This window comes from Pipra filicauda, unplaced genomic scaffold (assembly GCF_003945595.2).
Source record: "Pipra filicauda isolate LSUMZ 115617 unplaced genomic scaffold, ASM394559v2 scaffold140_size2443280_pilon, whole genome shotgun sequence".
NCBI lineage: Eukaryota > Metazoa > Chordata > Aves > Passeriformes > Pipridae > Pipra > Pipra filicauda.
Genome location: NW_024103885.1, coordinates 1,144,866 through 1,172,700, shown reverse-complemented (window position 1 = coordinate 1,172,700; position 27,835 = coordinate 1,144,866). Strand labels below are relative to the sequence as shown.

Genomic DNA, 27,835 nt, shown 5'->3' with positions numbered 1-27,835 from the left:
ATCAGGCACAAAGTCACAGCAGATATACCCATAAGGAAGCTATGAAATGGACACATAATAGTTAGGTTTTTGTCAGACTCTTAAATGGATTTGAGTACGCATTTTACACAACTGTAGAAATGAATGCTGGACAAGGGGACTAGAAATCACTATCACTACTAGAGTAGTGCTAGAAATTGAGAGTGTTTGAGACCACTCTCCCGCCACACCAAAGTGGAGCAGAGTCATGGAAGTAGTTCACCCTTTTTACTAACAACTTCATATTCCCTTCCTAATCTGTTCATGTGACTGCACAGCTCTGCTTGGCTGCTGCCTTGAGCACGAAATCAAACCCTGTGAAATGATACTTGCAAGGAATAAAATACACATTATTCTCATGTCACCAAGTGATCTTTCCCTTATATGCACATAAGCCCCAAAAAGCTAAAATGTTTAATATTGCATTCAGTTTAGTATATGAAACGAGGGAAATCAAACCCCAAAGCATTTGTGAAAAGGCAAGGGTAGAGGGAAAAACCAGTGATCTTAATACACTGACTAGAAGACTCTGGCTTAAGAAAAGTTTTTTATGTCTAACAAAGAGTGTCGATAACCTAGAGAAATTCTAATCTAAGGTTACTGTTACTATTCCCAAGAGACCAAAATTCAGGATTATATGTATTTCTTCTGAATCTGATTAAAGCTGATTTCCCCACAGTCATAACTATTCATAGGCTTCAGTCTGCAAAAGCACAATCCATTGATTTAAAACATATCATCCAAAAGAACCTACAGCAAAAATTAAAATATGACATTTCTAACAGCTTAATAAAATGTTTGTGAAATGTGATAAATTATGAGTCCTGCAGAATATTTACCCACAAGAATATAAATCAAGGTACAAATATAGAAAAACTCCCCAAATTATCTTTGATATTAGCAGGATTGAGAAAGACCTGGAAACAGACAAATTGGTCAACTGGGAGTAATTTTCACGAGTTGGGAAAGCTTTGTGCAATTAAGAGTTGAATTATCACTTTACATGGAAAATCAATGAATTTTCATCTATTTATTTTCTAGTTTTATCCCACCTCTAAGATAGTCTCTCAAGATCTCTGTCCTTTATCCCTCATCTCTTCTCATATTCACTCTCTGTGAATTTTGCTTCCTGTAAGTGTAAGCCTAAACAGCACAGCATTCATTTACCACATCATCTTGTCATCTTCTACCGAACAGTAGAGAATATTTGTAAACAGGTGAGTTTAACTTGCTGGAATAAATTCAGCAGATGTAGTGAGGTGTAATGTACACATACAGTCACTACTAAATTTGTGTATGATAAATACAGCTTGGCATTTATCAGAAGTGTGCTTCAGAAAATCTGGGTGTAAGAAAATAGTTTAGATTCCCAAATTTTTACTTGTGGCCTTGCTTTTTCATTTTCAATGTAGTAAACATGTCAGCTTTTATTTTGAAGCTACATGCAATTATTTACATGCAACACAAGCCATGAGCTTTAGCATTGCTGAATTTTTTTCATGCCTTCATATCAAACAGCCATGAATCACATATCAGTGATGACTAGTGCATGCAAACCATCTTTTTTTAAGAAGGCTGAGGATACCACCCAAGAGATTAAAACATGTAGTACAAGAACAGAATCAGCTCCTTAAAGATTTTTTTTAATGGGTATATGAGATAATACATTTTATGTTAAAGCAAAACTTTCCAGATAATTAAGACACTCAAGATATTCAAATAGGAACCTTTGTTTAATTGGATGTGCTGCATGCAAAAAAGATTTGGGAGTTCGGGATGGAGGCAACTTACAGGAAAGGGTAAATAAACTTCATTTAACATAAATATTTTGCATATTGCATTTGCTATTCTAAGCCTTATGTAAGGTGAGATTGCAAAAACAATGTGAAACAAGATATGAAAGTTATTGCTGTAATATGTCACATTATTGAAGGACATCCTTATGTTACAGTGAGCTAATTCCTCATTAATGTTGTGTACATAAGCCAAGTTCTTATGTTCCATTGCTGTAAAAGCGTTAGACATTAGCTGTGACAGAGTTCTGAAAAGCAGCAAGGATCTGGTATACAATTGCTATACATTTACCCCAGTGCACACAGATGCTTACACATATATTGCTGCCTAGATTTTTTTCATAGGAAGAAGAATACCCCTCTAAATTTGAATTCACAACCATTTTAGGCCATATCCTCTGGAGCTTGGAATAGTTTTTGGCAACCAAAGCAGTATTGTTTCATTTTGTAAGCCATATTCAATACACCCTGTGTATTATCTGTGACATAAACCTCCTTGTCTTTACAAACTTTCTATGCTGTCTTTAAGAGAGAGGAGTAAAAGGACATAAACATAAGCAGCACATGTTTAGGTGTTTCAATCATATGTACCGTCATGATGGGAAGCAAAATAAAAAGAAACCAAACCAAAACACCACCAACAAAAAAACTCTGTGGTACACACTTTGCAGATGGTTCCCACTTTTTACAGTTCAGCTCACGATGGTGTCTCTCTTTGCTTGTTTGCTTTTAACTATCACATAGGAATTGGTCAGATACCTGTGGACTTACCCACGACCATATTACTATGGCCAAATACTCCTTGACAGCAGTAGCAAAGACCATATCATTGTAAAGCCTCAGCCCCCAGAGCTGGCCAAGGTGGGTCATTCTTCTCTGTCTCCTCCTTTTACACAGCACCACTAATATATAAGCTTGTGCTTTTAGCACAGGTTACATCTGTAGTAGAGAGCTGTGATGAAGAAGCTGCTCTGCCATAGCTACATCTTCAAAGGCTCTTTAATATAGGCTGTGGTGCTCTAATACTGACTTTTCTGGTTACTGCTGTATTTGCTGTTTTTTGATGGAAGCTGTTTCTCAGCGTGCTTCTTAGATCTCTCAGTTTTCACTTGATTGTTAACTCAAAGTGAATATTATGCTTGTGATAGTGCCAGAGGAATAGCTCTAGGAAGCAAAGTCCTTCTTTAAAAAAATTTTTCTTTAACCAATGGAAAAGTGTGTTGTGAACAGTGATGTCATATAGTCCAGAGGGTTTTGCTCAAGTGTCTTAACTCCACTTCTCATTTGTTAAAGGTTTCACATACTATTTCTTTCAAGACAGCTTCCCTTAAAAGTCTGATGTTAGTTAAAAATCTGGTGTCATTTTAGCAAGTGGTCATTGGTCCATTTAATATGACCTACCACTGGGAATTTATAGACTGCAAACAGTAAATAATTGACCTTTACCAGAAAGGATTTTTTAAAGATTCATTTTAAAATCAAAACTAAAAATGTTTTAGAAGTTTTCTTCCAGTTAATACTGCAAATCTGGACAAAATTGGAAGTCTCTGAGTGTACACGGCATGACACTAAAGCTCTCTACATTGGTCCCTGGAAACACGTAGTATGATTTTGGTGAAGCAGTAGTGTGTGACTACGAACTGGGTATAAATACAAATACTTTCATGACCATTTTAGGTAGCTCAGCTCCAAGCATAACTTGATGTGCAACAGGCTCTTGGTTTGCAGTCTAGACAATGCTGTCAGCTTTTAAAATTTATTGCTGAACATTGCCACAAAAATGTGTCAAAGTAAAATTTGCATAAAGGTTATACTGTAATGGCCTGGCAATCATCCCATTCTGCTCTGAACTTGTTTTAAATACTTTTCACATTGTTTGAAATACATCATACTTCAGTCCAAACACAAAGGAAGTCTATGGGAAAGCATTCTTTAGCTTCCCAGATGGAGAAAATATTTATGATACATATTATTGTGAGAGTAACTGAGAAAATTCATGGTCATGTAACCACAATAATAGGAGTGCTTTATGACCACCACTTTCTACAAATTACCATAGATAATATGTAATTTTTAAAAATGTAAATGCAACTGTTTTAGTCCATTTATATTTTTGAACCACATTTTCATTATTACATGGTAAATTTAGAAAGCAAGTTTTCAGTGCAGAAGAGAAACAAATATTCATGACAGCTAAGAAGGTTTCCTTTTTTTTTTTACAAAGAAATCATACTTTGTTTTGCTTTACTTGCACTTCTTGCCAGATTCTTCCCGATGCCTTCAAAACTACGACCGTTTAATAACAATGTGCAAATGCAGCAAATTCTTTGTGGTGAAGCAACTGTGGATTTCAGTAATAATTGCCCACTGTACTACTACTACAGACTATAGCTCTAAGTTGTGGGTAGCAGCTAACCTTTCAAAAAGCTGTTGTGGCTTAAGATCTCTCATCAATTTTTGATGGTGTTCATATCTAAATTATGAGTTCGGAAGAAAAGATTAATGCTCTTTCCTAAAACCTTCAGAAAAATTTGAGAACCTTTAAAAAAACCTATAGAAAGTTCAAAAATTATAAGAGATGCAGAAATGGTACAAAAGCAAATCCAAATTTCACACCTGATGAAATAGATTTCTGCTGTTTGAAAGATTATCTTTAAAAAGAGATTATCAGATTTCCAATATGTGCATTTGCCATTGCCCTTTACAAAATTAAGAAAAAACATTTCCTAGATACCAAGATTATATTATTAATCTCTGTACACGAAAATTAATCTCCTCTGGCAGAAGCGCAGGTCTGAATTGTACAGGAAATATAGTTAGAGAACCATATAATTTGAAAATAACTTTGTAGTGCTAATACCTCTATAGTAACTAGCTTCTCTAGTCTCTAAAGTTAGCGATACATGTTTGCAGGCTCAACCTCAGAAAAAGGTAAATTCAATTCACTATTGCAAAAACAGGATACAGCAAAATGCATGTTTCCATTTTTAATTAAGATTTCCTGCACATTCCTGTTGTTTTTATTTGGTTTTATTGGTACTTTTATCTTGTATGCTTGCTTCTCCTATGCTAACCTCTTGCAATGCAACACCAAAAAGCCTAGATAGTACTACTTATGTAGCAATATTTTAGACTGGATCCCTATTAAACCAATCTCTATAAAATAAAAACAACAAAAGCACTCTAAAAGTCTTAAAAGCTAAATTAAAAATGGTTATGAAAAAAATAATTAACCATTAAATTATCCCAATTCAACAAAGACTGAACTGAGGTAAAGGGAGATTAACACTTCAGAAAGACATACTTGTGTCAGAGCTGGAAACTTGGTCTCCAGTATATTAACAGCAATGAAATAAGAAAAATACCTAAAATGTGGGATCCTATTGTTCACAACAAGCTCATATCACTTTTTAAATGCTCAGTTGAAAAGGATTATGCAACGTGAATAGAAGAGATGGCATGGAAAATGTTGCAAAGAAACAATTCCAGTAAAACAGGTAGCTCTTATGGCTTTTGCGAAGCTTTTCTACTATCTCTCCCAGGTACCTTAGTGGGAACCAGCAGGCAAAACTCCACAGGTTTCATGTGAAATCAATTTACAGGGTGATAGAAACAGAAGCTCCTGGAAGAACCTAACTTTCTAACTTGACATAAAATGCATAGTCTTGGCATTGTAAAAGAGAATTTAATTCTAGTCGTAACGGAAGAAAGTCAGCCTTCATGTCTCATGTACACGTGTAATACTCAAGGAGCAAATGCAGATGGAAAGGTCTGAATTCAAGTAAGCAATTTTTTTGTTTTCTCACATTAGTATAATTATAATTGATGAAATAAAGAATTAAATTTTATTGCAACAGTACAGGAAATGTAAAACAACATTTTAAAAACTCACAGCTTTCCTGTGGGGAAAAAGCACTGTTCCAAAGACCCGTGTCAACCCAGCTTACCTGCTACCCAGCTTTCTTTTGACATTTACTGCAATTCTTCTGATTATCTTGTTCTTAAATTAATTTTCATCTCTTTGACAGGGGAAGCTGCTGTTATTAGCTATTTCCCTAAATATCCTTTGCAAAGCACACAGCATTTGATCTAGAAATCTTAATTAAAATAATAGCAAGAATAGTGAGCATTAGGAATAGCACTGACTGTTATATTCTTTGGTCTTGCAAGAATGACTTTGAGATAACATCAATTGTTTGAAACTGGAAAGCTTCTAAGCAGGCCACCATGAAGAACTGCAAGCAGTAAATATTAAAAGCAAAAGTCTCATAAAAGAGAGATAAGGAATTTGTACACCAAAAAGGGCTGATTACAGAGCAACTTTTTTTTCTTACATGTTTACAATCTGAAATATAAAACATAGGACATGAAAAATACTTGAATTATTGCCACAAATGACAGATTTTCAGTAAACTTGTTTACTTGCAAGTGTAGAGGCATGCAAGTGTAAATATCCAAACTAAGAAAACAATTGATCAGGTAACGAACAATTTTGATATGTAATTGTTTATGTCTATATTAATTCAGTTGTTTTTCTTCTGACATTCAGATATTGAACTATATTGTATTCAAAGCAGCCCATATACATGTGAGGAAAGTCTCCTGCATTTACTCTGGATCAAATCAGAACATATTTCTTGTAGGTTTGTGTACATTGACTGAAAACATGTTTATCCTTTCACAATTCCCCCCCCCCCCCCCTCAAACTTTTGGTACTAGCTTGTGGATTTAATTTTGGTTTAAAATATTAACTACAACTTCCTGAGCCTTATTAAAAAACCTATTAATAGTAATTCTTTCCTTTTGCATGCAGAACGATTTTCAATCCTTCATCTCCACCTCTCCTTAAATACAGGGATATTATAATCCCCTATGCATTGAACCCAGTGCTAATTCCCATTATATATGGTGGTTTTGTTGCTTCTTTTTTTTTCCCCACCGTCATAGGTCATTTTGCATTTTATTAAACATAATAGGTAATATAACATTATCCTACAGGAGAGAGAAGTGAACAGTCACAGTTGGTTCTGTAGCTGTTTTCTTCACATTTGAATGATCTCTAGAAATAAAATCTAAGGGAGAGTGTGGAAGAACAATGAAATATAGGGAACAAGCCAAAATTTCTTTTGTAGGTGGAATTTATTGATGCTTTACTTTTTTTTTAAATGTCATGGATTTTTAATCAAAATGTTCAGAATGATACTTCACCATGATGACTTTCTATACCTTTACTGATCCATCATTCAAAAGAGCTGTGTTAGCCTTGTTTTAAAAATTGTATTTACAAAATGCTGGCTGCAACACTGCAGGTGTGATTGTGTTTGGGAAGTGAGTGATGAGAATGTACTGTGAAACTGTATGCCTCAATCCACCTTTTTTTGCTGATGCTGAATAAAGTAGCTTTTTTTGTGATGTAAAAGAACTGAAATTAACGCGTTAGAGTTCTGCTTAATTTGTGCACCTATTCAACATGCCCCAGCAAGGATTTTTCTGGCTTTGCCTAAGCTTGATGAGATAAGCAGCTTAGAGAATGCATAAAATGAGGCACATGCAATAATTTGAAAGTTTGTTTATAAGATAATGGCCATTTTCTTCCATTTTGAAATCAGTGTATAGTAATTAAATACTCTCCTTTTGTTGTATTCTCTTAATAGTTGATACTCTTCTGGTTTTGTATAATATTATTCTCTAAATGCTCTTTTGCCTTATACATATGAACAAAAATGTGAGCTGTTGCAATACCCCAATAAGCTGTTGCTTATTATTTCCAAAGATTATTCCAATCTTTGGAAATTCAGAATGCACAATTCTCAAGTGAAGTGACTGTTTTAAAATTTATTTAAGCCAGAAAAGCATACAGAAGGGTCTAGTTTTTGTACCCACATATAGTTAATCCATTTATGCTTCTGCTACTCTGAATCATTAATAACCATCAACTTCATGTTGTGGATAAACTGAATTGATTATCAGTCAACACAGAAACAGGAAAGCTTGATTACTGTGTATCTTTAAATTAGACCTAACATCATTAACTTCTCACAATTAAATTCAGGTCCTTCCTATTTCCGAGCCTTAGGAAGTCTTTCTGAGAAAGCAAAGGATGGTTGCTGTGTATCAACCATCTGAACTCTGGTGACTTGAGGAAGCAAAGAATGCTGCAGCAGCTGGACATGTTTGAAAAAAGCATCTTCAGTGTCAGTATATCCATCATGACTAAAGCAATTTACTGATATGGAGGTAGTGCTGGTCAAAGATGCTAAACTTTAAGCCCTTAAGCCCTCAAATCTGCATCTGTCTGCAGAGCAAGCATAGCAATTCCACACTGTCTCTCACCTCAGCTTCAGTTTGGAGACAGCTGATCTAAAGATAAGAGGGAAGGTCATGCTCTATTGCCATAATTAAAAGCACTTTAAAATATGTTAATGAGAAACAGATTTTCAGAAGAATTTATTACCAGAAAGAGCAGAATGGTGTCCACTCTAAGGTCCTAAGTTCTTAACTGTCATGGAAGTGTCTAAAGATCAGCACCTTTCTATGATCAACCAAGGTGCTACCTCAAGATTTAGGTGCCCAAATACCTTCAGTAATTCATCTCCATGTGCCTTTTCCCATATTCTGACTTTCATGGGCACATATTTATATGCAACTATAATTGACACAGAGCATTAATCAGACAGTGCTGTGTTTTAGGCTTTAACTGCACTGTTTGAACTGCTGACCTTGAGAGAAATGGTTTTATATGCCATACCCAATCCCTTAAGTCTTCCTGTCACTGCAAAGCAAATACTTGGCTTTTATGGATGGATTCAGTTTCAAGTCTAGTTTTTCTAATGTTTTCTTAAAATTACAGAAGTGGCTTTGAGGAGAAGTTTATAAACATAGACACATTTTTCATTGCACACTATTACCAACACAGACAGACTTTTGTAAAATAGTGCATGGTTAGATATAAGTGATAAAATCCCATATGCAGGAATGCTGTTTGTAAAAGTCCCTGAGAACTTAGAGATAAATAATACCACAAATGATAGCAGATCATATCTTTTCCTGTTTGCCATACGTTTCACAGTGATTGGCAAAGATTTCTTTAACCAAAGGGATATGAGGTCTCCTTCAGGTTTACAGACTCCAATCCCTTTTACACTACACAACTTCACAGTTGTTGCAGCCACGTAATGCCCAACCTTCCTTGAAGCAACTCCTTGTTTTGCTCCTTTTTATGCTAATATCCTTTCTTAGGTTTTCTCACCATTAATCTCACTAGAATGTTTATATTCTGTCTTTTAAAATATTTAATGGCACAAACACAAATAGTACATACATTCTCAAATATTCTCATAAACATATATTTAAAAGATGAGTACGTGACCTCAAAACAAAATACAAGGAGATACTAGCATGATCAAAGCTATTAAAAAAATACAGCATGCTAACAATATGAATACATGTATATGTATACATGGACATCAGCAACTATACTTAATATAATTGTTTTTACTTTTACACTTAAAAAAAAGAAAATGAAATGCTAAAGTAGACCAGCTGAAAATATGGTTATAATAGTCAGTTAGTTCTCAAATATTATGTTAATTTGGTTAATTTTCTGTTTTTAAACTTGAACCATTTTCTACAGATATATAAGTTTAGCATGTCTGGTACTGCCAGACAGGTTTCTGTTTCTTAATTGTAACTCTGAGCCATAGTTAATGTGAGATCAGTTGAGCAGTTGCTGCGTTGACTGTGATTGCATGAACTAAAAAGGAAGACTGGCTTTGAGAGCTTCTGAAACCTTTTGAAAAAGTTGCTTGTAGCTTCTGACCATATCAATCTAGTGTTAATATTACCAAAGGGTCAACACAAGGAAACAATGGCCAGCAGCTCAGGATGCTGTGTTGGTACAGAGTACTTTAGATATGTGAATTTGTGCTTTAGTGAAACAGCTACTGAGGCACTGTACCTGATAGAAGAAAACCCACACAATTAATAGAAACCATATTTATTAAAAAAAGAAAAAACACACACACACAAAAAAAGCCAGACAAAAGAGGCTGGATGGTGTTAAATGTAAAAAGGCAGAGAGAAGTAAACAATTACAAATTGGTTATTAGCTAAAATAAGCAGCATAGCTGGAAAAGCCAGACTTCAAGATGAATTCCATAGTGCCACAGTCAGCACGTTTCCTTCCATTAAAGCCAATGGGAGTTTTATTGCCAGAGAATCTGCCCATTACAGTTTTGTAATGATACCCTTCCTTATTTTGTGAAGACAGTGAAACTCTCTTGTTGCTTTAAAATTACAAAACATTGCTCCAAAATCAGCAATACTTGTTTTTGCAAGAACATAAGCTCATGGGGCTAAGCTAAAAAACAAAGAACTACTGCAAAATGTTTCTGCTCCTTTTTTTCCCTTTTAAAGTTTTGTTGCACTTTTCCCCTGTTCTCTTTTTTTCAATAAGGCTTCCAAACTCCTGGACACAATTTGTTTCCTCAGAGGAAACAGATAATGACACCTGATAGCAGCAGAAAACCAAAAATAAACCCAAACCCATAGAAGACACTTATATCTTTGAACAGCATGTATGAAGCATACAAAATAATATATATTAAGTGAATATAAGGCACCATACAAGTTTATAACTCAGCCATTTTTAGATCTTAAAAAGAGCTCCTAAAATTTAGTTGTTGTATAGACATAGGTGTCTTGAAACAGTTTGAATTTGATAAATTGATGAAACAAAGCTGAAAACCACTTTTTCTCTGCAATGAATTAGGCACAGTATCATCGTCATAAGAAATTGGGAGAAAACATTCAAAAAAATGTCTGCAGCCTATAAGTATCCTACCTTTCTTTTGCGCAGTTTCACTTGACTGTCTGAATATTCTTGTGTGGTCAAATGATTCCTTACATGTAAACACTGAATGTCTTCTGCTGAACTGACATTTGAAAGGCATTTGTTTTCAGGGGCCACTTGAGGTTCTGTGAAACCTCTTTCATCCAGACCATTTTCCACTGCTGGGATGTGAGAGCAAGGAGGAGATTGCATAAGACAGTTGCTGGATTCCACTGCTGAACAGAGCTGTCTATCACTACTGGTACATGATTCAGAAGAAATCCCACTCTCTACCACATTGCACTCAGACTTTCCAAGCCCGTCTTTGAAAGCATCAGATTTCCGGCGCTGTTGTGCAATTACAGCAGTATGAAGCAGCTGCTTCCCAGGCATAATAATTTCTTTCACATTTGGAGAATTAAAACAATTTTCTTTCTCTACATCTACTACTTCATTTAAGCCTTCATAATTACAAAGCTCCAGGCTTTGGCCAATACTGCCAGAAACATCATCTTTTTTCATCTCCTCTTTATGAACTGTGTCACAGCCAGGTTCCTCACTTATATCTCCAATTGAGCCAGATGATTCAGCTGCCTTGTTACCCTCTGTTATTGGTACCATCTGTGCTAAGGACCCTGCTCCATTTAAACTCTGCCCTTCATCTTTTGGTTCACTTCCTACAGCAGTGATGTGGTAATTAACACTATCCAGGTTGAGTGCTGAATAGTCATCATCGTCATCATCAGACACATGAACTAGGGTTTCTGTGCTGGCCTCCAGAAAATGCTCCTCATCCTCATGGTTATCATTTTCATCCACCTCCTTTGAAACATTTCCCAGCTGCTTTTCAGGGAAGCCAGTCATCTCTCCACTGTAGCAGCACTCTGGAAAGGAAGCACACTTTTCTTTCCGATCCACACTCAAAACCTCATCTTTTTCCATACTTGTCTGCAAGTTATCAGCTACAAGTCCGTGACGACATGCTGTATTATACTCCACAGACTCCAGAGCCAATCCCATCCACTGGGTCACATGCTCTTCCCAGCTTTTCTTTCTGATTGCTAGAGACATGTCATAATAGTTCAGCAGCAGGCTGCAGTGTACCTTCCACAGAGGACCAGAGATGTCATGGCTGCTGTGCACTGCTCCAGAGGTAGAGAGTGTTTCATCATTTCAACATCTGCAAGAAATAAAAAAAAGACTGTGTCATTGAATCAACTCCAAATAAAGAGAAAATAAAAGGGAAGGAACAGTTTAAACAAAAGTCTAAAACAAGATAAGACTGTGGGACCAGAAAAAATTGAATTTAAATGACTATTTTCTTTAAAGTTTAATACTTTTGATACAAAACTTGACAGCACTCATAATTCAGTATAACTTTTTTTTTGTGATTACTTTCCAGTATCAGGTAAACAAAAATGGTATAAACAGGCACATGAATAAGCAAGCAGCTCCAGAGCCAAAATTTGATAACAAGCTTGTCTTAACTGTATCTGTCATAAGCTACTAATTTTGATGGGTATAAATGGCATTAGATCTTATGGTTGGCTTGCACACAAAGTTACTTTTATTTCTTCCTCATCCACAGATATCGGTGGAGTGCAAAATTCTGGCTATTTCCCAAAGAGATAGAGCAGAACTTCATGGTTATTCTGAATTTATAAAAGTTATAAACCACTTGTCTTCTGAGTATCTTTGGCCCATTCAGTGGCTCTCATTTTTATTGTTATTATTCATTCTCTTCAGGACAAGCTGTAAGTACAAATGTTACATGCAAATGCAGAGGCAATCAGTTATTGTAGAGTAATTAAAAAATAAAATCATAAAATCATAAGATAGTTTGGGTTGGAAGGTTCCCTTAAAGGTCATCTAGTCCTACCCCTCAAAATACAACTCTAGAAAAACTAATTTAAGCTTTTGGTATATTTCCTTACCTCAAATACATTATAAACCTGAAAAAACCCCTACCTTCTAGTGTAAGGCAAGGAGAAAACTCTTATTTAGGACAGGACTCTCCAGAAGGGAGCTTGTGAGACAGTGTGGTTGGCTGTAGCTTTGCTACTTACCTGGACTGCCCAGCTCTGCCAGAGCCCACTGTCCCTGCTTGGTTTTCTATGTGAGTAATTTGCGCTGACTGCTGTATTAGGTATTCTGGATGATGGCATTTGAGATCCATTAATCTTGTGTCATTGCATGTATATATTAGCACAAAGAAAATATCTCATATTAATTTATGCATTATAAAATATAATTAACAAGTTTGTTGTCAAAGAAGAAAACAAAACTTCTGGCTCATGAAACATTAGAAGTTCAAGGAGCAGGTGCTTCTACTTTTCACTCTCTACATAAGAACTGTCAGCACTTAGCATGGATGTGCTTATTGATTTCAGCAATAAAGAAGATAAAGTACTGAGTTTGTTCTGGGTCGTTTCAGTCCACTAAGGCAAATTCTGATTGCCCACCAGGCCACAAAGCTGCCTTGACAAATCACATGCCTGAAGGTATAGAAGTATTCATCCTGAAAGAAATGCAGAATTATGCCTGTGTAACTGAACCTCCGTAAATTATGTCTTGACAAACTGGCTTTCAGAATAGACTTGTACACGCTTCTAGATCTTTAACCTCCTTTTAGGATGGCAAGCTTCATTTCACATTCACATTTTCCAACTCTGTGGAGACTCTGCTTAAAAAGAATATATATTCATAGGGTAAGAGAATTCCATGCAGAAGTCATTAGCGTGTGGGAGGCTGAGCAAAACGGAAAATAACACACAGAGCCAGGCCAAAAAATTATCTGCTTTCAGAGGCAAAATTTAGTAGTAAGAAGTTAATACAATTTTATAATTCTGTCTTCTTTGCTAGTCAGATATAAAAGCAAGCCTAAATATTAAAATCTGAAGTCAAATTATTGTATGAATTTGCAGCACATTTGCATTCTTATTCTGGCTTCAATTAATCTTATACTCTCCTGCTATTTCTAAGTGTGTGTGGTCCAAAATTACCACAGAGTGCAAAATCAATACTGAGAATACTTTTAACTTCTGCTGCACCTTTTTCTGATGAGCTCTAAAGCTCCTCAAAACCAATTAAATTAGTTTTACAACCACCACTATGTTTTGTTTTGACCTTTGAAAAGAGCCATGTTTACTAGAAGGGGCTCAATGATTTTTACTGTCCTTCATGAGCAAAGTTTGGAGTTGCACCTGGATGCAAATCATTTGCAGCTTCCATCTCTCTTCCCTCTCAACCAAGAAAAGACCCTAGTAATATTAAGGGTAAAAAGCTAAAAAATACAACTTCCCAGTGACATACATGCATCCACCTACCTAAGATTTAGGCTGCTTTTAATGTGCAGAAGGCAGGCTCTCAGAGAGTTAATGGGTGTGTGTTAATCTTGCTGCTGCGAAATGCAGTTACACGTGTGCAGAAAGGGGAGAACAGATCCCTTACTGTTATTCATTTTTTTATGTGGAGAGTTATATTTCATGGAGACTGAAAAACAAATAAATTTTACTTTAGAACCCTTCTGTTTTACTCACACTATCACTAGTTTTGGCTGCCTCATAGACTGCAGAAAAATGATTAAACAAAAGAATATAAAATACTTTGCTTGAAATGCAAGACAAATAAGGGGATGACAATTGTGCTAATTGTCATATTATTCTAATTATTGTCACAATATTCTCTAACATATGAGCATATATAAGCACTAAATATGAAAAATCTACTGTACAAACACCCCCTCTCCAGACAGCTTCACCTACTAGTTCCTGAAATCCCGTCATTTCCAAGGCACATGAAGGAGCCCATAGTTTGGTGGAAGCCTACTCTTCTTCCACTCCCTCTCCACTCCTCAAAGACTGTGTTAAACAATTTAGCTTAGAAATTATCTTCCTGCTCTAATTGCTTGACACTTATGGGCCAATAAGGAACTTTTTTCTTTTCTACCTCTTTATTCAAGACAACTTATTTCCTTTCACTCACATGCAGGCACATAAGTTATGCCTTGGAGGATTCACCACTCCAGACCTCTGAATGAAATTCATAACTGTTCTCCTTTCTCTTCCAGAGAACAAAGTGCACCACCACTTTGCAAAAGAAAGCATTCCTACCTTGATCACTGCTTTTCTGCTATTGCTGCTCTTTTTTCTTGACATGCAACATCTTTTGTCCTCTGAGAAATGCCCCTCCCAAGTCCATTTGTACTTTCACCCAAGGAAAGAAGAATCTGCCTTTCTCACTTTCTATTCTTGCCATCCCACAATTAGAAACCTTTGCATCTGATTTCTCCTGAATTTTATGACAGTCAGATGAGCCATTATCAGTGCGTTGAAATGTTTAGCAGACCTCTTCTGATTGAAGCATCTGTCATTATACCATCCACTCAGCTGTTGCCATAATTCAGACTCATATTTTGCTTTTACTTTTCAATAGCATAAGTTTAGTACTATTAACTTTCTGAAAAATAAGGGTTTGAAACAAAAACACAAATGATAAAGATTTCTCCTGGATAAAATTTCTTGATCGTGTGTTTGAACTAAGGAATATTGGCAACATTGATCCAATAGACAATTCTTGACCAAAGGAAATGGAAGTGAGCAGTGGGTGATCACACTGCAGCAAGACCCCCTTCCAGAACCCTCTGTGATGCTTCACATTGTTTACAAAACTAGATGCCATTTTAAATGGATTTTATAATAATTTACTGACTGTCTCCTTTCATTGTAAAACATAATGGAAATGAAAACTGGGCAAACTTTTATGCTAGCTTATTTTGGAAGCTTTGTATCTAGTCTCACAAAACTGATAGTTACTTTACAGCTGATAAAACACGAAGTGATGATGAACTGGTCAGCTCTCCTATAATTAGATTGTCTAACACTTTGCTTCAATTAAGGTTCCTGTGATTTTTTCTGAGGAACTCAAACTGTTTCCAGCAGGCTTTTGAAATTCAAAGCATCATCTTTGTCTCATGAAATTCCATTCAGGTTTGGCTATGCCATGCATTTTTCAACACATGTTTTACCTTCTCTTGCTTCTCTCCTGAAGAAAACATGGTGGTCTACAAGAACTATCCTTAAACAGACCCAATACCTACTGACACCTGCGAAAACTGCAAAAGCTGCAGCAGGAAGACTTAGGACTTGGAGCTAGAGTAAGAATGGAAAGGGAAGGAAGGAGACTTACTCAAATGTCTGTATCTGTGACTACCCAGACCTGTCAGAACAGCTTTCCTTCTGGGGCTTAGGACAGGACACAAAAACATCCCACTTACAAGAGTGGGGAGGCAGAGGCACATAACCAGGGCTCTCTGGTCCTTCATCTCCTCTCTCAGCCTTCCAGGACACAGGAGTGGAGCCCACTCTGTTTTTCCCAGAGTGGAATAAAGAAGCAAGGACAGAAACATGAAGACATTCAGCAGTATCAGCCACCACACAAGCTGAGACAGTGAACTCCATCCCATTAGGATGGAAGGGCTACGGCAAAAGCAAAAGCAGGCATAAGGAAGACAGTGCTGTGCAAGAGGACACATTGGAGGCATCCACATATGGCCAAAGCAAGGACTTCCACTGACCCAAGTGTGACATCTCTGCTGCTTTCACCAATTCCACCATACTGACAATTCATTGAACTATATGTGACCTCCCTGTTGGAATAAATAGAAAAGTTTTGGAAGGGACAAAGTTGCAGAGAACACGGGAGAGTTTATGAAGTCTAAGTGGCAGGAAAGTTTCTGAGAGGGCAGCCCAGGCAGTAAAGTCTCACCATCATGCCAGGGGAATTACATTTTTGCTAATGCTTTACATGGGACGCAAATCTTTTCAGTTTAAATAAAAAAAAAAAAAGAAAAGAAGAAATTAATTAGGCAAAGCATTAGCTTACAAACTGAAAAGAAGATGAAAGACTGTTTCATTGCATTTTTTACATAGCAGGCACATGTAAGCAATGGAGATCAAGAAGAAATATTTATTTTGTTATCATTATTTTATCTTCATTGGTCTGTGACCCCAGTCAGTAAACTTTGTTTAAGGAAGTCTAAGTGAACAGGGTCTGTTTCCTATAAACTCATGTCCCATCTTCCTGGTCTGGCTTACATACAGTTCCTTCAGTAATGCCATACCAATCTCTGAAAGAGAATGTTGTTTACAAATAATTTGAGATAAAACATAAGCCTCTAGGTCTTCACTCAGCTATTTATTTTAAAATATCTCCTGTTTTTTAAAATGTAATCCTTCATCCTCTTATTTCCTGGACATATTCCACCCTCTGGATTTTACTGAAGTGGAGGATCACCTTGTCTGCAGTCTCTATATAAGCAGTAGTGCAGGCTTATAGACCTTGCTGTCCTAGAATAAAAAATATGTGGATCATTTATTGTAGGATATTAATTTAGTGAGTACCAGATGCATTTTCCCTAATTTCTTTTACATATAAAAGATAATCATCTAAGACCAAACACTAAAAACTGTTTGAACTAACAACTATTTTGAAAATATTTACTACTTTATTCTAAATATCAGAAAAAGCACAGTACTCTTAAGACAAGTATGTCTTCAGAATTAAATAAAAAAAGAAATATTTTATATAAATTTTAATGATGAGATTTGCATGTGTAAGCATGTGATGCACTTATAAATATGGACACAGACTAGTAATATAGCCGATGCTGATTTTTGTAAAAATAAACACAAACATATGCCAATAATGTCTTTTCACATGGTATTTGTCTTTTTTTTTTTTTTTTATGAGATCTCTTACTGGTTGTTTTCATCCATGAATCACTGGACAGAAATAGAGGTACATTCTTTATGAGGCAGCAAAAGGTGGTAAGTAATTAATATCTGACAGAAATCCACACCCCGAGACATATTGTCTGCAAGAGAAGAGTTTGAGCTTCTGTGAAAATATGCAATGAGTACTTGATAATCTCACTTTTCAAGAAAAGCTAAGGAAGTTCTGCCTACACCAAGACAAACGGGTATATTAAAACTGACTGACTCAGGTACATTGTAATATATGCCTCTGCTTTAAAAGTTGCTTTTAAAGGACCCAAATCAAAGCAACCCCTATGGCCATAGAGACAGTACAGCTTACTAGACACAAATCACCTAAAGTTTTTCTCTTCTGCTTCATTCTGCATGCCATTCAGGACAAAAATTGCTGGCCAGCTGTAGATCAAACGACATCCAAAAAAAGACAGCTGATAACAACCCTCTGATAAGTGTGAGGAACCGACTCATATTGAAGCATTTATTAGAAGAGACTCCAAGAAAACAAAGTGATCATGAACCAAATGTTAGAATTGAAAAACAATACTCAAATGAGATATTACTGAATTTGTAACTCTGAAAGGTACCCAAGTTACCCCCTCTGAACACAGGAATAAAAGGGGAGACACATAAAGAGGGAGAAATTTGGGGAGCTTCAAGAGGGATGTTCTTCCAAGCTAACCACAAATGCCTATGGAGTCAGAGATGAGCTTTACTTGAGGGAGAGCCACAGAGCCAGAAGGGATCCTGAGCAGGGACTGGAAGTGGGTGTGGGAAGTATAGCCTTTCTAGGATAAGAGAGAGACTTTTTTCAGTCTTTTCTTTCTGATCATTGAAAGGAAGGAGAAGCAGAGGGACTTCTGGCCCACAAATCCCCAACTCCTTACTAGGCCTCTTGAGTAGTATCTCCACAGAATGAGAAGCCGGGAAGAACAGGGGGAATTGCTCTGCACACATAGACTTGGAGTGCTGCGAGCAATGACTGAATGCACCAAAAGCTGGTTTAAAATCAAATCATATAAAGACCACTTGGTCTTGAACTACATACTTGCAAATCTGATTTCCATATGTAGTAAACTGGCTGAAAAATCTAATTAAGAATGAAAGTAAAAATTAAAAAACCCCAGACACTAAACAGAAAGTCAGAAGTGAGAATATGCAATTTATTTATTTATTTATTAATATAAAGAGGGAGATCATGAACAGATTTGTGAAAGCAGCTATTAGAACCTGTGCTTTTTATATTATTCAGAACAAGAAAAGTAGTGAAATTATGAAATTTGTTAATTTAACCCAAATGCAGTGGAGAGCTAGGAGATAAAATTGCACATGAAACTCTCTGTTACTAAATAAAATGGCATGCAGTGATTAAAAAAATACTCCTAACTATAAATACATATTACAACTCTCTACGATATCTGCTACCAATCAGGAAAAGAAACCCAAAACTAAGTCACTGTGGCTGGTAATCTAGAACTGAATTTCAAACTCAGTGAAAATTACAAAGAATGTAGCACAACAGGCAAAAGAGAGACTGAGCATACAGTAGCATATCAAAATAATATTTTTAAAACTCTCATGCAATGAACTGAAAACTAAATGCAATTTTGGTAATTTCATTGCAGAAAGAGAAATAAAGTAGGAGAAGGTCTAGCAAAAAACAATAAAAAGGATTATAAGTATTGTATAGCTTCTGTCTGAGGAGCCATGAAATACATGACCATTTCCTGCTTGGGAAAAAGAGGATTTAGAATCACATAAAAATCAGCAGTATCATGAAGAGAGAGAACATTCATTCATTGTGCCTCATATTACAGGAACTTGCAGAAGACCAAAGTAGAAACAGAAAGCAGAAATATTAAAACAGAAAGAAGATTTTTTTTTTCTTGCTTAAGCATGTAAATAAATAGAAGCTATATTTTTAGTAAATATAAAAGATATACTGTAAAAAGTTTGTTATTTCTGATGCAAGAAATACAACATAAGAAGTTAATCAAGCAATGTACCTGAAATCATTCTTCTGACTTGATAAGGATTTCCTCTTTCCTTCGAGGATCAGTTTCATCCTTTAGCAAACTATTTTCTTTTCTGCTTTACAGATTCTGACATATGTCATATATGGTCATTGTAGTTTACTGCCAGTGAAAATGTGTAATATGCTCAAGGTAAAGAAAGGATGTTAACATCCTTTCTTTAGAAGACAGCTAACATGTTACAAAAATTGGAATACTCTGCAGCAGTATTATAAAATCTCAATACATTAGACACTACAAAATATAAAGTCAAGCTGGCAAGTGGTTCATTCAGAGACATCCAAAGTCTTTCTTGTTTTGTGAAAATATTATTGGTTCCTAAGGTATGTGCCCAAATTTTGTCAATATGCCTAATTTATTGCTAGAAAACATAAATCATGGAATTGCTTTATTTTCTATTCCTCAAAAAGTAGCTGCATTACCAGTGCTCATCATCATACAAAGAAGAGCTTTTACTTGTAGTCAATTCATGATTACAGTGGATTTCAGTTTGGTTGTATTTGTATTTGGTTCATTTCCAGTGCTGAGCCTCAGATTAGCTGAACCTCTTCCTCAAGGATGAGAAAGGGGAAATGACTGGATCCAAACTGATCCACAGTTATCCAGGCTTACTAAAGATCTATGTTATTTACACCCAATTGAAATATCAAATCAAAACCAATTAAACTCCAAATTTAAAATACCTAAGTTTTTGTTTTCGTCCTATTTTGAATACTCGATAAAATACTGAAATACTCTTTTCTCAAGAATTTCTAGTACAATTATAGGATTTGTTATATTTTTGTTAGGGTTTTTTTAGTACATTACTATGTACATTTAATTAGTACAATTAATACATTAATTACTAAGCATCGAAGTCTTATGAACTCTTACACAAATCTATTCTCTTCACCACAGCATCATCCCAAAGTGACAACACAGCTATCATATTTATAATTGCCCACTAGAAAGAGAAAAGATTTTAAACCAAAAATAATTTCTAGCATAGACTTTTCAAGAAGAAAATCAGAGCCATGATATCTAGTGATTCTGATTTGTAAGTCTGCTGGTCTCCAAAATTTAGTAGTGTGAAAATTATGTATATACTGTCTTGATTTCATAATATAAATTGCTTATTTCTTTGGAATAAAGAAAAGTAATCGAAGATGTAAAGGTTTAAAGTCCTTTTTTTGCCTAGGACGTCTTCTATATGGAAAGTTCATCACCCAATTCATTTCAGCTCCCCACTCCCAGAGAAGAGAAAAGATACATAATTGGCAGATTCCTTACACCTCCCTTTACACCATGGTTTAACTGTAAGCATCTTGAAAAGAAGACGCGAAATGAGAAAAGGCCATCCCACGAGATATGGAAACCTAGAAAACTGTGGCTATTATTTTTGGTTCTGAATTAGGGTAATAAGATCAACACCCCTTCTCTCCTCCCCCTCTCCCCGCTTTCCCCCAGAATAGAAGAAATTCCATTTGCTAACAACTCTAGTGAAAAATTTTTTAACTACATGAGGTCCTTTTGAGAACAATATAAATTAACCAGATGTATTCCTGTTGCCTTTTAGATTTAAGGTTCTAATATGGTGCTTCCATTTAAAAAAAAGTTGCTGTTGCTCATTATAGCCATGAGCTATGAAATCTGCGGCACTAAGGACAATGACTTTTGGCAACTAGCCTGCTTACTGAATAGCAGGGGGCATGTTTTCATTCCTGGTGCAGACATGACTGAAAAATATTATAGACATTATTGTGCCTATACTTTGTATATAAAGAGCTGAAAATCATTTTCTCCCATCGAGAAAGACAAATATGTTAATATTGACAGTCTACGGAGAACGACTGCTGAGATGACTGTGCTTTTTGATGGGAATGAATCACTAACAGTATCATTTGAAATCCCAATTTATTGCACCTGTAAAAAAGTTCCAAGAGCAAACTGAGGAAATATTTCTGGAATGTAGCTGAATATGTGAAAAGCAAAAATTAATCAAAATGGCTCTTTACCAGGTATCTCTTTGAAACTAGAGAGAGAAATAACATATAATGCACTCTGAGCATTTTAAATGTTTAAATGTGTTGTAAATGCACTGGAGAACCTAATTAAGTCCTCTTTCTGCATTGAAGGGAGTACAAAAAATTTAATTTATTCCCCAATAAAATTATTTATCCCCAATAAAATTTATAAATTTATCCCCCAACAAATTTCCCCCCAGAAACTGGGGGGGGGGAGGGGAAGTCTGCATTCAAACATAATCCTGAAATTTACTATTTTTCATTATAATATTCTTGTTTTGGACTTTTGTACAGTGTATGTATCTCACTTCTTTATCTCCTTTCTCTCTGCCTCTAACAGGCATATTGTAAATATGACATAGTCAATAGACCTTCTCCACAGTATTTTCCAGAGTGCTTCAATTCCAAACTCGTCAGCTGATGTCCTGATTTTATAATGATACTCTCCTACTCATCATCTGTAGCCTGCCTGGAAAGATATGCCCAACCCTGGAAATTATGTTTTTTGAGTATATAAGTACAGAAAAAATAAACCAGATGCGTCCTGAGCTCATGTGGAGGTTTCCCCTTGATTTTAAAACCAATTCAAGTCTATTTCCTTTACCAGCTACCAATTCTCACACAACACACAAAAGCTTTTCTAAAATCTTTAGCTATATATCCAATTATGCTGACAGTGACTCAACACTTGGAAGTTGCCAAGAAGACACTGTCATCTGCACGTAGGTATTCAATGGAACTAAGTGTAAAATTGTCTCTGAACCTGGAATCCTCAAAGTCCAGCCTCTGCAGTGGAGCGTAAAACTCTTAGAGACCATCCTTTCAGCAAAAACTTCTTATTTTAGTGCATTAATATTAAAAGCTGCCACCTCTCTGATAAAACAGTGTTACCTGAAGATATACAATTCAAGAAAAATGAAAAGGGATATCTCCATTTAGTGGACAAAAAAAAAAAAAAAAAGAAATTTAAAAGTACAACTTCCAGTGCATTGAGCTTCTCGGAACTACCCAGAAGTGGACAGTTAAGTGCTCTAGACTGAACCAGGGAACTCAGTGCAAGTCTTCCTTGCCCATTACATGTCTGTATCTTGCATGAAAAAATTCATAAGGAGATTAAAAGAAGTTCATATTTTGTGACAGTCTTAGCAAAGATGTTAATAATACAATATTAAAGTTGTCGAGTGCTCTTTAATAAGGTGCAGCTGTATAGCTGTAATAATGTAAACCCAACTGCTTTGGTTAGATACATTTCTCACCGGTTCCTCTTGCCTCTTCCATTTTCCCTTAGCCCCCTTAGCAGAACAACACTTTGCAAATATCCTCCATATTACTTCAGATTTTCCTCACTTTTCAATCTAATGAAGTTGTCTATTTGAGACTCAACACTGCCTCCCTCTTATCCAAAGTAAAATTTTGGATCATAAGGTGAACTTCCACAAGTGACATGTCGTTCAACTTGGAACATTTATTTGTTCTAGCATTGAAGAGTATTTGTCATGGTTGATTCCATGTGTGAAACTCTCATCAATAAGACGTACTTATTCTGAAAACTCTAGAACTGATAAAGAATGAGCTAGAGGGTGGGAGTACCACCAGTAGAGATTCAGAAGTGACAGAATTGTTTACAAAATTTCCTAAAGTTCAAGGACATTTCATCTAAATCTACTAGATTTTGACATAAGGTACATTGGAATAACTAATAGGAAATATCACAAACCAGCATAAGAAAAAGACTGTATGAGAATGAGGGGTAGAAGTAAAGAATACATCATATGAGTAAAACTAGTTTTAATGCAGATACATACAGCCTGAGGCAAACCTCTGTATTTGTGTTCAGTAACTGATGTACAATACACCACAGATAAGACTCCAGGCATTTCTCATTTCAACATAAGTGATTTTCTTCATTAAAGAGAAACAAGCAATTATGGTAAGAGTGGATTTGAAATTCTCTACCAACAGACTGTTATTAAATAAGTAGTACCTCAAATCATCAACAAATAATAATGGTGAAATATGATAAAAATATTGAAATTCAATATTGGTAATTATTACAATAAAATAATATTTACATATATATAGGATTTGTATGCAAAAATTCTGTATATTTTTGATTTGGGGTAAAATTTATATATACATGTATGAATATGTACACATGTACATGTACATGTATATATACACATGTATTAAAAACACACCTGTGTATACAGCCAGTCTTAAAGTCCTTACTATGTATTAACACTGATCATGATCTTTGGAGATATTTAAAACCCAAGCGGACAAGGCCCTGAGCAACTTGCCCTAGTTGACCCCACTTTGAGTGACATGTTGGATCAGAGACGTCCAGAGGGTATCTCCTATTAGGAAGGAAACCAAGACCGAGCCCTTCTGGATATGCTACTTCAATTACTCTGGCCCCTCTGTTACTCTGTTTTTGTCTTTTTGCTTTTCCTTTTCTAAAAAGAACAGAACATCAAAATAAAAAAAACCCATATTTTAATTTTTTTCTCCAGACAAACAAACAACAGAAAATGGAACCAGATGACTAAAAGAAAAAAGGAGAATACTCTAAAATATGTCATTTTTGAGAAAAGAGAAAAGTTCCCTTCCTCCTTCTGCTACCGCCCTCTTCAGGGATGCTTTATAACAAGGAGGATACATTTCACCAACAAAATTCATGTTAAGAACAACAGAAAATTATCCTAAAAAATGCAGCTTAATGCCTCTGACAATTAAAAAAAAAGTTAATTAACTTTTGAGACTTGTGCAAAAGCCAATCCTTTGATTGTTCCACCACCTAAAGAATAATTTAAATTGATTTTAAGCTCATCAATTGAACAGAATTGCTATAAACTTTACCTATTTAAAAACTGGCCACTCAAGCTGTTATCTTTGGGTTTAATTTTCTTTTAGGAGGGATTGCTTCATGTTATGGATAACTTTATGAATTAGGCCTAACTATACAAACTTTTTTTTCCAGTATTTTAATTACGGAATTTAACACAAAGTTCAACAGGTACAAGGTTTAAAAGAAAGTAAGTTTGCAGGCACATAAATCTATGGTGAAGGAAGTCTATTGAAATAATTTCTATTATATGAATATAACCACTTGCATTAATTATTCTCGAGGCTGCAGAAATAAATTCTTAACTTCCTTTACAGGAGTCATTTGATATAACTACTTGGGCTATTTTCTTGTTTCAAACTAAGGACATTAACATTTTTGAAGGAACAGAGCAAGGTCAAAAAACTCTAGATACTCATTTTTCATTCTCATTATTGCTATGTATCTATAAAACAATTTTTAGAGGTTTTCTTAGACAGTAGGTTTTCTGTGAATTTTTTTTCTTGAACAACCATATCTTAAAAAAACAAAATAAGGTTAGTATAATGGAAAAGTTAGACTAAGTAGAACCAGAAGCTGAACAATGATTCGTCTTCAGGACTTTTATTTAAACCTTCTAAATAAAAAAGGCAGGCAACTATCTGTGTTACATTTTCTTACAGTCTACAAGAAACTACAGAGTTAAATGAGAAAATACTTTCTGAGTTTTATTCTGTTGTCTACCCTGTAGTTCAACTGCCTCAGGTGTCAAGTATTTTCATCTGCAAGTGAGGTCAGATGAGGTCATTACATGCTTTAAAACCCAGAAGAGCTGCAGAAGACGACTGCTTGATATGGAATATTTTCTTCTGTTTAACTAAAGTACTCACTAATACTAAATACGTGCACAAATATACGCAGAAGTAAGTATGGGAACACTGTGCAGTGAAAGGCACTAAGGCTAAATCCTTTGAGACATCAACGTTCCAGCACAAATTTCATGCAAGTGACAAAGAGACTCAGCCATTCAGATTCCTCTCAACTTCTTAGTCCCACTACCTACATATCACAGTTCTCCCAGACCAGGACACCTACCTGGAGAAGACTTGTCCATAAGCAAATGAGTGATTGTGATTTTAAAATGCATCTCAGAATATAATCAGGAAAAATTTGCTGCCTACTGGTTGTTCCTTGCCCCCTTCAGATGCATGCCCTTCACAATCCAGAGCCACTTCTGACCACTAGGAACAACTTTCTTCTACCCAAATGGCAGTAAAATGTACAACTCTCAATCTATTGCAGAGCAGATACTTGACTCCATTATGGAGTATTTATTGGTCTTCATGCCCTTCCACAACACAAAGTCATTTCATTACTCACCAATCATTTTGAAAAATATTCAGTAAAAGCACAGTTGAAAAATTCTTGAAATACATGAACAGACTACTCCTCTTTAGTTACCAGTCTGGCCAGTAACTATATGGAACCTTAATGATGCACATAAGAAAGAATCTTTCAGATTTCTTATAAGCAACAACTGTCTTTTTAGATTTCCAGGAAGACAAAGAATGCTATGTAGATTACCATGAGAAATGCTTCTGATATCCATGACAATTTAATAATTAAATCACAACTTTACATAAAATATTCATCCATTCACATATCAGTCAAGGATAACATATTGAATTTCTCCCTTAAAAGCAAATTCTTGTTATTTTTACTAGTTAAAAGTTTACTAGGTTAAAAAAAAGACTGAGTAAATCCATACTCCCTCCTGAAAATTATAGTTAGCTGACATTTACTAAGTCTTGCTTTTCCTCTTCTAAATGCTAGCACAGCACACAGCAAACTGTGTATCTAATCATAAGTTACTAAAAATAACCTAATTTAGCTAAAGCCAACAAATAAACCTTGGAATTTCAGATTTAGAGCGTACACATTTAAGACTATATTGTCACTTATACTACAAATTTCATCTATGACTGAGAAAAGGCTAGAGAACAAGCCCAGCAGAGGTATAACTGATATATCTACATAAAACACTCATCATCATCACTACTGCTGGAGGGGAGTGAAGGGAAGGTGGGGGGAGAGAAAAAAACATAGCCCTAAATGCCCTCCGTGTTGCTAAATGTGGTGAAAAAAGAAATCGTTCACACCTCTAGCTTTCGAATTTAATGTCCACTAAAAAATATGCAAACAAGACCATACAGCTCTATTTATATAAGAAAGCAAATAAGGTCCAGCATATCAAACATATTTTTAAAAGACGAAGAAAAATGTACATGAAGATATTTTTATAGATCTATTTTTTATAGATATTTTGATAAACAGAATTGCCACAGTCTACAACTAAATGTATATTTTTAAAATTACAGATTTTTTTACCTCCAGTTCTAGTGCTGAGATCCTGAACGCAGAACACTCCGCTGCTTGTTTCTTTTCTGATTTTTCTTTTATTTCCTTCTTATTTTTTAAATTTTTTGATAGTTTAAAGTATAGAAAGATTCCAAGACAGCCTTACCTAGATGAAGAGAATCAGGAATTTGGACATGACCTTCCCAAAATATTTGGTCAATAAAACGAGAAAAAAAAAAACCCAACAACAAAATGAAGGAGCAAACAAACAAACAAAAGAGCCCGGTCTCAGCTAGCTCCTGCTAGCATAAAAGTTCAGATTTCGTTACTGAGATCATTGCTCTATTCTAAGCAGTTTTGCTCAATGTGTGATTCTAACAAAAACTCCCTCTGCAGCTGGAGGGAGCCTTAGCTAAGCACGAGCCTGTCAAGCTTTTCCCAGTGACTTCTGTCTACTAAATTCAGACTGATGTTTTGTGAAAGGGGCCTCAACAACCAGGCCCAGATTGCCTGAAAAGTATTTCCTGCCTTTGAGAGAGGGAGGGAGAGGGAGAGACAGCGAGCCTGCCTGCCTGCGCCAAGGAAAGAGCACACAGCGATGGGGGAAAAGGAAAAAGACAAGACCGAGTGTTTCAAGACATTTAGCTTAATAAACTGATGAGCTATTTCTGCATAACATGAAGATCTGTACTACAGCTACATAATGTAAAAATGCTTTCAAACCCCTCCCTCCTAGTTTGTTTTGCCTTTAAAAAAAAATACTTTAAGCATCTCTAATGTTCACGCAAAGGTAACAGTTATCCAGGAGAACATTTCTGAAACACCTGGTCTTTGGCACCAGGTAGAAACAAGCAGAAAGCAACATGGTCTAAACCCAATTAAAACATTGCATGAACAAAGGATCTAGTGCTATTCTGTAGAGCAAATATACAGAGATACCATTTTAACACGTACGCTAAAACTGTATTTCTACTCAAGAGAATAAGCTGGATCTGAGAAAATGAATGCTACAGTTTAAACACAGTCATATCACAGGCAGTGGTACATGTTGCTTTACCTCTTCTGAGAATCCTCAAGAGTCACACAAATCCAGCTCTGCAAAAGCAAAAGGACAGACTCCATCTTGATCATATTAGTATTTTGCTGACATAAAACACTTGTAACTACTTCGTTCCAGTCTGACAGGGTGCCTGAATCATGTCTCCA

At 35.6% G+C, this 27,835-nt stretch overlaps 1 protein-coding gene across 1 annotated transcript in view; it reads right to left on the bottom strand.

Moving 5' to 3' along the window:
* Window positions 1-26,944, bottom strand: part of DLC1 (DLC1 Rho GTPase activating protein) — a 222,852-nt gene extending 195,908 nt beyond the window's left edge. Inside the window, exons 1-2 of the mRNA XM_027735935.2 lie at window positions 26,796-26,944; window positions 10,654-11,821 (exon numbers count right to left, since the gene is read on the bottom strand). Coding sequence (XP_027591736.1) covers window positions 10,654-11,712 — 1,059 coding nt within the window. The 5' untranslated portion in view covers window positions 11,713-11,821; window positions 26,796-26,944. The remainder of the gene's footprint in view (window positions 1-10,653; window positions 11,822-26,795) is intronic.
* Window positions 26,945-27,835: the final 891 nt, after the last annotated feature.